This window comes from Pantherophis guttatus, chromosome 3, assembly GCF_059756535.1.
Source record: "Pantherophis guttatus breed Tessera chromosome 3, ASM5975653v1, whole genome shotgun sequence".
Taxonomy (NCBI): Eukaryota; Metazoa; Chordata; class Lepidosauria; order Squamata; family Colubridae; genus Pantherophis; species Pantherophis guttatus.
The window spans coordinates 26626519-26638021 of record NC_142065.1 but is presented as its reverse complement, the minus strand read 5'-3'; the positions used below and the strand labels follow the sequence as shown (position 1 = coordinate 26638021).

Here is an 11503-nt window from a genome sequence, read left to right as displayed (position 1 = left end):
TCTTGTATTTTATAAATGTCTTGACTCTCCAAATTATTTGGGTTCAATCAACTTTTCTATTAGTTTAAAATGTTTCCCCACTAACCCACCTCATAATAATAGCCATCTAGTTTTGACTCCAGCAGGACAGGAGTCAAAAGGCTTTCCTTTCCTAGGCACATCTGTTACAGAATTAAGGAGAGTTTGACATCAGCCATTCCTCCACTTAAATCATTTTAAACCCTTGGGTACTCAATTGGTTAAGAATTGTGCTAATGTGTAAATTTAGAATATACTGATGCTGCTTTTTACTGAGAAAGTCTTTACATATAACCAACAATCTAGATTCCTCCGGATTGTCCTATCATTGCTCTTTATGCTGAAGATAAGGAAATGATCAAACCAAATCATTACGATTCAGAAAGTTGTGCCATTGGCAAGTTTACTAGAAGCTTCATGCAAATGATATCTTCAAATTGCCAGGATCCAGTGGGAGCTTCTTGGGTATGTTAACAAATTCCTGGAACAATTCTTCTCATATAGAAGGCCCTCACTGGAATTAGACCTAGAGATAATTAGGGAAGAATAGAGGAATAAAACACAGCAATTCAAAATGAAAGCAGACGTCACATAAACAATTTCTACACCAAATTGCTAGCTCTGATTCACATCTTGCCATTGAAGCACATCTTCCTTGCTTGAGTGCCATAAGATTAAAATTGTGAACTCAAGCGTGAGAGTGACTCATTTTCCATTTGCAAGACTACAACAGCATTCTCCCGGAACTGCCAGAAATGAGCAAGCGGACAACTTTGAGAAATGTAGAATTATTATATACTTTGTGGATATCTCAGTAACATGCTTCCATTTTAGTTAATTTCAAATCCAAAGACACTTTTTAGAAATTTGTGTATATTACTTATTTGTTCCAGCAAAGCGAATCAGCGAATGTAGTCTGAGCTATGCATTTTAGTATTCTACCAATTTTACACTTCAGCTCATTTAAGGCAAGATTGTATGACATACACTAAGAAGGTGGCTTGTAAATATATGGTCAAAACCAGGGGTGAAATGCTCACGGTTCGGACCGGATCACCCGATCCGGTAGTGATGGCAGCGGGTGGTTCGACAAACTGGTAGCAAAAGTCTCTGCCCCACCCCCCGCCCAGCTGAGCCACACAATCATCAGAGGCTTTTTTTTTTTTTTTTTAAAGCATTTTTTCTACAACCTCTTCAGCGGAAAAAATACTCTTAAAAGTAAAAAAAAAAAGCCTCTGATGATTGTGCAGCTCAGCTGGGATCGTCAGAGGCTTTTTAAAGCATTTTTTCTACAACCTCTTCAGCTAGAGGTTGTAGAAAAAATGCTTTTAAAAGCCTCTGATGATCCCAGCTGAGTTGCCTGATCAGCAGAGGCTTTTTTTCTTTTAAAAGCCTCTGACAATCCCAGCTGAGTTGCCTAATCGTCAGAGGTTTTTAAAAGTATTTTTTTACAACCTCTTCAGCTGAAGAGGTTGTAGAAAAAATGGTTTTAAAAGTAAAAAAAAAAAAGTTGGCCACGCCCACTCAGTTACATTACCCCACCACCACCAAGCCTCAGATACACATACATGTGCTAAGCAAAGCCAGGCAAGCAATCATTCTTCAACTCTACACGGAGAACTACATTGCAGATGCACGAGGATAGAGAGTGATAAATGAGGAGAGAGAGTGATGCCCTCTAATGGCCGCCTTTATATAGACAGCTTCTTAAAGGGCAATAACCCTGCTGACTCATCCTCAGACTTAAAGGGCTGGTCAGCTTTAAATCATCATTACCCTGACAGGAGTCTATGGACATTCTCAATCATCCAGGTCATGGTTGTCCCAAAGTTGCTTTTTCAAAAGGCAACTGGTCTTTGTTTTTTCTTGAAGATACTTCACTTCTCATCCAAGAAGTGTCTTCAGATCTGATCTGAACTGAGGAAGCTTCTTGGATGAGAAGTGAAGTGTCTTCAAGCGAAAACAAAGTCCAGTTGCCTTTTGAAAAAGCACCTCTGGGATTAAAAGCAGGGGCCACTTTTAAAAAGTCAACTAATTTTAAAAAATGATACTCTAAATAGCAATAACATTTAGATTTATATACTGCTTCATAGTGATTTCTCTAAGGGGTTACAAAAATGAATGACTGTCGCACTGAGCTTAAAGGGAGCTAAGAAAAATTATCTTTCCAAGTGACAAGGACTAGTACTTAGAACGCCATCCTAATTTCAAAAGGCTGATTTTTTTTTCTCAGATGAGAACCCTTCAGAGTTCAACCATATCTTTCCCTGAAAGCTTCAAATTATGGGCTCTCAGACAAGAGCAGCAACTTGGTTTCAAGAAGGTGCAGGTATGCTTCAAAATTTCCCTCAACTTTTACACTTCAGCAAGGAACTTTTTTTTCATCATGTTACAGGGGGGGGGAAACATCAATAAACTATAAATTACAAAAAGGTCATATCTTTTGTCAAGCTGCTAGCCTTTTTTTCTGCCTAGGCTGCCTTTCCTAGAACAGAAGAAATATTAGACCGTGATGATGCTTCCAACACTAAAAACATCATGAACCCAACAGGCCAGTGTGACTTTTCAGTAACATAGTGATTACTGACTTTTAGGAGTCCAAAAATGCAGCCACAACCAGGGGTGAAATGCTGCCAGCTCTAGCCGGCTCGCGGGATCCGGTAGCGACGGCGGCGGGTAGTTCGGAGAACCAGTAGCACCAGTGGCGGGAGGCTCCACCCCACCAACCGGAATGTCGTCACGTCCTGGTTTTGATCATCTGTGCATGCACAGAAGGCTTTGCGCATGTGCAGATGATGGCACGCATGGCACGTGCACATCAGCAAACCGGTAGGAAAAGTAAGTACATTTCACCCCTGGCCACACCTAATAGTTCCCTTTCTGTGGCCCCAGAGTTCTCCCTAAAGATAAATTTAGCCTATCTTATTCTTCTTGAGAGTCTAAGGGCAAAATACTGGCCCTAAGCTTTGTAGAGACTTAAGACATCATTTCACCACCTAAGAATCCTGAAAAATTGAGAGAGCCCACTTGGCGCACAAAGCATGGAATGGCTTTTAGGGTGCTGGAGGTTGTACACCTCAGGATTAGAAGAATCCTAACCACGAGGATTTCTTTTTTTCTTTTTAAGTGGAGCATTTGTGAGAAGTTGGATGTGGGATAATCCAGTGCAGAACCTCAGACCAGTTCATTTCCATTCATTCTGGCTTGTGCCATGCAGAAATTTGGGGTCAGCATTCCCCACTGGAATTACCTTAATGTGGTTCCACACAGCGCAAGGCACAGTTTGAGAAGCAGCATTTTTTATTTTTTTTGCACTCAGAGTCATTATTACATTCATATTGTCCTTTAGTTGGACATTTTCTAATCTCTTTTGGGCAATGCTTTGGTTTTTCTGCAAAAAAAAAAAAAGAGCAGTAGGAAAAAAAGCTGTATCCATAGCATTCAATCCGAGCCTTAAAGATACTTTATTTCCACAGTAAGCGGACAGCATTAAAACTTAAATCTGATAAGGAAACTATGCTTACACTTTAGAGAAAGAAAGAAGGATATTTGAGAACACAAGCAACCTCAGTGGGAGCCCAGTGGGATATAACAAATGTCATCATGCAAATAATGTGATTTATGGTCTTGCATCAGACGTCACAAAACACTTATGTTAGACATTTATGTTAGATTTGGAGGTTTTAATAGGGATATCTGACGATGCATGTTGAGAACATACTGGATCCACAATTATGAATTCTATCTCAAAGGTCCTGCATCCTATGATCTCAGGAACCATTTTCTGCATCTGGAAAGCTAGAACAGAAGCCATAGTCTAGTGCAGAGGTCTTCAAACTTGGCAGCTTTAAGACTTGTGGACTTCAACTCTATTATGCACTACGCCAGAGGTCTTCAAACTTGGCAGCTTTAAGACTTGTGGACTTCAACTCCCAGAATTCTCCAGCCAGCTATGCTTCAATTCTGGGAGTTGAAGTCCACAAGTCTTAAAGTTGCCAAGTTTGAAGACCTCTGGTGTAGTGCATAATAGCCTAACACCGTAGTGACGAACCTATGGCACGTGTGCCCAAAGTGGCACATGGAGCCATATCATCTGGCATGCGTGGCATCGCTTGTTCCTCTTCTGGGTTTCTGGTGTGCATCCACATGCGATGAAGAGCTGGTTTTCCATTTTCTGGCGTGACTATGCACGCCGGCCAGCTGTATGTGCATGCACGGCAGTAACCGGAAGACTTGCTGGCTGGTGCGCATGTGTGCGCCAGAAACCAGAAGTATCTTATCCGGTGCGCGCATGCCCCCTGGGCAGTTCCTCTTCCTGGTCATGGCCCTGACGAGCGCATGCGAGTGAAGTGCTCCCTTATCGGCACTTGGTATCGCACATGTGTGCACGCTCCCATCACTGGCCTAACATATGGCATCAAGTCCTTTGTGTCAGGGACAGTAAGGAAACAAAAGCTGCTTGGATTTCTGGAAATATCTTAATAGTTGGTACAGTTTTGTAACAGAATCGTGCCTACTAAAATAATTCTTCCCCGCTACCTATACCTAGTATCATTAAAGCGGTCCTATTCTACATCTCATTTTTATCCTCCCCTCTCTCTTGGACTCCAGAATTTCTGCTCTAAGAGAAGGTGCTGTCTCAAGATAAGAACAGGGCAAAACATCAGGCTGCAAAATATTAGGCTACTATGTTGCAGGAATTGGTCTCTGAAATCATAGGATGCCGGACCTTTGAAATGGAATCCATAATTCTTGTTTGCGGATCCAGCATGTTCCTAGCATGCATCATCCGATATCTCTATTAAAAACATCCAAATCGAAGCAGAGTCAGGAGGGCTATGTAGCATTCATGTGAGAAAATAGTTTAAATAGCACTGTTATTGCTTTAATATTGTAAACCACACAGAGTCACTTTGTGGTGAGATGGGCGGCAAGCAAATTTAATAAATAAATATACACTTAAGAGTTCAATTCAAGAGTGAGAAAATAAAATGAAATGCTTATATACCTCATTCATGAAGTGATGTTCTTCCTATGTCCACAAAAGGCAAAAATAATCAGCAAACCTGTTACTAGGTTTGCTTCCTAATTAGTTTTTTCCACTTTGATACCTACTGTATATGTAGAATTGCAAAGGGGGTGTTTCTAGTGGCTGAAGAGGGAGGGAGGGAGGGAGGGAGGGAGAGAGAGAGAGTGAGAGAGAGAGAGAGAGAGGGAGAGAGAGAGAGAGAGAGAGATTTAAGCCCCATGAAGTACCTTTTTCTGGTGTGCGACACACTGTCCCACAACTACCCTCACAGCATCTTTTTATTCCTGGACATTCATCATCCTTCTCACATACATCAAAGGCTGCTCGGCAAACTACATATTGCACTGGACAGGTTCCAAGTTTCACTGTGTAAGAAAAAACTCCAAATATTAGAGAAACAAGCATATGAAATATAAATTAGGTTCTTCGATGCTTCTTACGAAAGAAATTCCTACAGATTTTTTTTGGGGGGGAGGGAGGAGGACATATACTTCCTTTGAAATATCTTCCTTCTCACTTGTGCAAATGTTCTAGATTTTGGGAACTCAGCAACCTGATTCCCCTGAAGCAATACTGTATTTCATTGAGATGAAACCAGAGGTGGGTTTCAGCAGGTTCTGACCAGTTCTGGAGAACCGGCAGTGGAAATTTTGAGTAGTTTGGAGAACCAGTGGTAAAAATTCTGACTGGCCCCACCCCCATCTATTCTCTGCGTCCCGAGTCCCAGCTGATCGGGAGGAAATGGGGATTTTGCAGTAACCTTCCCCGGAGTGGGGTGGGAATGGAGATTTTACAGTATTTACTATCAGACATGAGGTGCAGGATCCATTCCCTTTTATTGAAGAGCTTCAGCAAAAGAGCCAGCAAAATGCCAGGACCCAGAACAAAAGATTCAACAAGCTTTTATACAGTTTTTCAAGGCGGGATAAAGAAACATTGTCTAATAGGCTTTTTGAAAATTATCTAAAGTGTTTCCTATTGGCTCCACGCTTATTTCTAAATCTTAACTAATAAATACTTCAAAAGTTATCTAACAAGTATTCTATAGGATCTACTTCACCCCTATTCCTAAAAGTTAACTAATAGGTACTGTTGAAGACATTTGGTAGCAAGTCTCCTATTGGCTCTATCTTAGCCGTATTTTAAATCTTAACAATATGTCTTGTATAATATGCCTGACAGTCAGCTCTTGTTTCCTATATTCCTATACCTGTCCACCTTCCCTCTATCTTTGTTATGCAGGCTTTGAACATACACATCTCCTCTCTTTCTTCTGAATTCATGCCATAACCTTGCATTTTTACAGCAAATGCACCATCGCTCTCTCCTTTGCTAAACATCACAGCTCACATCCCAGGCTTTTTTTGCCTGCTCTCCTTTTGGAATATGTGTATTCACATGTTTTATTATGGACATCCAAAATATTTCACCCAGCTCTATACCATATCTGCAAAAGCAGTGTTCTTTCTTCTAACTGCAATGAAATGTAAGCAAGCACATTCTTTAAAGCAATGGTTAATTTGGGGTGGGGGTATTTATTTTCAATTAAACAGATTTATTTTACAATAAATATAAAGGTAAAGGTTTCCCCCTGTCCAGTAGTATCCAACTTTAGGGGATGGTGCTCATCTCCGTTTCTTAGCCGAGACAGCCAGCATTGTCTGAAGACATTTCCATGATCAAGTGAGACTAGCAGTGGCCAGTGAAATGCTGAAGTGCATGGAATGCTGTTCCCACCAAAGTGGTATTTATTTATCTACTCGCATGCTAGGTGGGCATGAGCTGGGACAGGTAATGGGAGCTCAACCCATCATGCAGCGCTCAGGTCTCAAACCCAGGCTGTCAGCTTTCCAGCTGAGAAGCTCAATCTCTTTAACTGAGCCATCATGCCCCCTACAATAAATATATTGTAACATTATATATTATCTGGGATTACATGTTAATTATTAAACAAGTGATATTTATTTCTTGCTCATCCCTAACCCTGATTAAATTATTAGTTTTATTCATAGGAGCATCACACAAATTCATTAATCATTTTAGGGTGCCATACAAGGCTACAGTCATAATTTACAGAGTGCAATGATTGAGCTTCCCAGTAGCTTGAATTCAAACCAAAATACTCATATTATGGCACGGCACCTTGAAATCTATCTGCTAGCAATTGCTATGACTTATTTCAATAATCAAAGTATAAATCCATCAAACATGCCATCCTGGATGATGGCAGAGATGCTTCTAATTCTCCTGGTCTGCTCCAAAATGACTAATACTTATTGTAATTTGGCTGCACACGTTTCACTGAATGACATGTTTAACAAAAGATTAGTGGGAAGCATTACAGCACAATTCTAATTCTGCAAGCTAGTTGCTGGTTCTTGGAGAGATCCATTAATGTCCTTTGATTTTTTGTTGTAAGACTAGGATATATATTATATATATTATGTTATATATATATATATATTATAAGAGGATTAATGAAAATGATAGGGTTGCAGGATAAAGCTTTCATAGCATTTTCCCCCCTCCTAATTATGGAAATTGAATTCTCTAAGTGAGACTCTTCTGTAAATAGAGAGCCTTATGGCAATACTGCTTACATTTCTTTTCCCTTAAAAAATTGCTTGCTTGATGTGGACAAAGATGCAACTTTTAGAGCAAACATACACACACAAATCTGAACTTGAGTTCTAGAAATTAAAGCATGATGGAGGAAAGAAGGTATAACATCCTAAAAGGGCTATAGTTCAGTGATACAGAATCTGCTTTGTACACAGAAGTTCCCAATGTCAGAATTCCCATCATACACTTGAGCTTCACATTCGCTAACTGCCAGTTTGCCATGAACTATGGAGGGAGGGAACCAGATGGGAGGGTGGAATTTAGTACTCACAGTCAAGGTCAAGGTCAAAGCACTGGAATGCAATGGCTCACCAACCATCCCGCCATTGAAGAGACAGTTCCCAAAACAATTTATTCAAATGTAATTGGACAAGAAGGGACTAGCAGGGAGCAGGAACTGGATGGGGAAAGTTAACTGAGAAATCTTGGGGCACCAATTTCAGTTCAGGCTTTGTTATACTGTAAACCACTTGGCTTTTAGTAAAGTATGTCTTTCATTACAAATGGAGTTGAGAGGTTTTTTTGCCTAGAGGATCAAGTTGGGACTGATCTGACACCCAATTTCAATGCCAGAATTTTTAGAAAAAAGATGGAAAAGGTCCTATCCATAATTATCCTATTTTTCAGAGTATAAGACGCACCGGAGTATAAGACGCACCTACCTTTTTTGGTGAGGAAAAGAAAAAAAAAAATCTCCCTCTGTCTCTGAGCAATTTTTCCTCATTGCAGCAAACAGCAAACAGCCTGCTTTACTTTCATTTTCGTTTTCAGCATAGCTTGATTAGCACAAGGGGGGAAAAAATCTGCTCCAACAATTTACCTCTTTGCAGCAAGCAGCAGAGCCCTGCACAAAACAGCTGAGAGCAAATCAGCTGAGAGTCAGGAGGCCGATCCAATCAACTTTTGCTAATTAGGCTGTGCTGAAGCTGAAAGGAGCTGCTTTTTCTTGCTGTTTGCTGCAAGGAGGTAACTGCTGCGAGGCAGAGGCCAAAGGGTGGGGGCCAGTGGGTGGGCGGGGCTACATTTGGTGTATAAGACACACCTAAATTTTCACCCCCTTTTAGGGGGAAAAAGGTGTGTCTTATACTCCAAAAAATATGGTATATAGTACAGTACTATGCTTGTCAGTACAGTATTAATAATCGTAGGCTCACTGGACCAATGACTTGAAAGAATGTAAGACAGTTTGCAATGGTCTAGGCCCCTTAGTGAAGGTACTGGTAAGTTTTAGACATCAGAAGCAATTAACAATTAAGGAAGTACAAGGTCACAGAAATAGCATAAACAATGGGGAGGTGGTTGGATTAATCTTAGGAGTGGCTGAAAGATAAGCAGGGATTGAAAAATGTATTATTTCTTTTTCCAGGATGGCTTTCTACGTAAACTAGCAATCATTATCTCCCAGTGAAGCAAAATCTGAACCTAGTACCGTTCTCTGGTAACAAGCAGGCTTGCCCGCAAGAGCCAGGACAGCATTTCCTTGCACCCGGACACTGGTCATCTTGCTTGCATTGATTTCCAATAGGTCCTTCATGACAGATGGCATCAGTGTATGGACAGATACCAGGTTTCACTTTGGAAAAAAAATATAAGAAAGTTTTAAGGATATTTGTAAATACAACGGAACAATTAGAAACGTTGTGATGAGAATCTACCAGAGGGCATGAACAGGGCGGAAAAACTGTAAACATAAAACTTTAACGTGTCTAAACTTTTCTGAATTTTCTAAGGAAAAGTTTCATTCAAAAATAAATATAACACACGTATGTCCCTTGGTCTAGGACAGTGATGGCTAACCTTTTGGGGGGAGGTTCGCGCGCATGCCCACACCCATAATTCTATGCGCCCCGCCCTGTGCGCCCAACCCCCCTCTACCCCCCCCCACTTCTGGCACACAATGGCCCGATAGGCCCATTTTTCTTTGTCACCTGGTTCCAGATCCTCTCTATGCATCTGGGGAGGGTGAAAACAGCCTTTCCCCCCCCAGGCCCTCTGGAGGCAGGAAACAGCCTGTTTCCATACTTGTGGTGGGCCCAAAATCAAGTGGCCGGTGCACGCATGGGCACCAGAGCTGAGCTGGTGTGCCCACTGATATGGCTACATGTGCCACCTGTGCCATGGGTGCCATAGGTTCGCCATCACAGGTCTAAGATAATCCTCCATAGATGGACCTTCTGTTAATGCTTCCCAATCTGGTTATCTATTAGAAATCTATTAGAAAGGCATAGACCTTAAAAATAAAAACAGGAACATGTAACAGAATAGATGTACTCTGGAGAGTTGAACCTTGTTTATAACCCAAATAATCGACAACAATTGGGAAACTGTAGTCTGTGTGCCAATTTTTTTAAAAAATGGGAAAGGGGATAATTATCCACCTAGCCTTTTCTATCAGCCAGAGATGGAATAGTTGAAGGAAGCTTACATTCCCCCCTCCCTGGTAGATAGAACTTCACTTCTTACTGACAGTTGCTTTGGCCTGGACAGCTAGAGGTCATCCATCACTTGTGGCAATTCTCCCTAACCCTCGCCCAAATAAGCAACAGCTTCAGGAAGACAATATGAGGCCATCCAAATCACACATAATAAGCACCACCTACACACTCAGCATGGCTTTCTGATTTTGATTCCCCTTTTTTCTCTTTTTCTTCCACTCCCCTTTGAGTGCCATCTTTGTGTTTTGAGCCTGAAGACAGAGGGGTTTCCCCGGCAACTGATGCGACTCTTTTGACAGGCAAAAGGTTCTCTCAAAAGCAAGATAAAAATGCAACAAAATAAATAAATCTATATAAACCACAGCAGGAGATCATCACTACTTTATTCTCAGTTGTTACAAACAAAGAGCATAAATTGGTTCTTGAATCCTCATTTCTAGACAAAAACAGAATAAAAGTAACTGGCAGAGGCTTTCTGATCTGGATGAAATCCCCAAATATTGTCCTTCCACTTACCTTTGGTTGGATGTGGGACACCTGCAGTGAAGCAGGTTAGTTCTACACAGAAGATTAAAAAGCCAGTGAGAAAGAAAATGTCAGTTGATCTCATGGTGCTGTTAGAATGATGTCTTCTCTGACCTATCCTGCCATCCAAGGTGGTTTATGATCTTTTACACATAACTTTTGAAGAAAAGAGCACTAGCTCTAGTTTTACTTTCTGTAAAACTGCCAGGATTCCTAGTTTTCCAGTGGACTGGACACATGAGCCCTGTTCAAAGCTACTGTTAATTACTGATGTAACAGTCATTCCATCTCCCTGGGGAAACCTAGAAACTCTGTTGAGGGCAATGAGGTTCTAACAGAGAATTCTCAGAATCCTCTGAGATTCTGAAATGTTTTGGAGGAAGCCATGATGACAGTTGACCTGATTGGTTGGTTGGTTGGTTGGTTGGTTGGTTGATTGATTGATTGATTGATTGATTGATTGATTGATTGATTATAGCCACCCATCTCACAGCTTTGACTCTGGGTAACATATAGATACCGGTATAATGTTTTGGCTGCCTTCAGAAGAGTTCTCATCCAAAGAGGATGAAGCTGTTGACTCCCGTGATCCAGTAAAGCTGAATTAGAGCCGGCAAGCTTAAGCCTTAAATCCGTTCGGTATATAGAAATCAATTTATCATTCTTGTGTGACATAATGTAGAGAATAAAAATGCATCTGGGATGTCTTTCCCTGGAATGAATACCAGCTTCCAGGAAAGGCATCCCAAAGGTAAAGGTAAAATTTAAAAAAGTTTAAACTTGATGTTGGTTGCATTTGCACAGAGGCCTGGAGCTTGCTACATGTAATCATGCAATCATACTTGGCAGCAGAGTGGTATTGAAACATTCTTAT

At 41.0% G+C, this 11503-nt stretch overlaps 1 protein-coding gene across 1 annotated transcript; it reads right to left on the bottom strand.

Annotated features, from left to right (window-relative positions):
* Positions 1-389: 389 nt before the first annotated feature.
* Positions 390-10942, bottom strand: LOC117664358 (uncharacterized). The gene is made up of 5 exons (XM_034415278.3): positions 10621-10942; positions 9099-9242; positions 5275-5412; positions 3269-3409; positions 390-544 (listed from the first exon to the last, which is right to left on the bottom strand). Exons 1-4 carry the CDS (start codon positions 10712-10714, stop codon positions 3270-3272), a joined length of 516 nt encoding a protein of 171 aa, XP_034271169.1. The 5' UTR covers positions 10715-10942; the 3' UTR covers positions 390-544; position 3269.
* Positions 10943-11503: the final 561 nt, after the last annotated feature.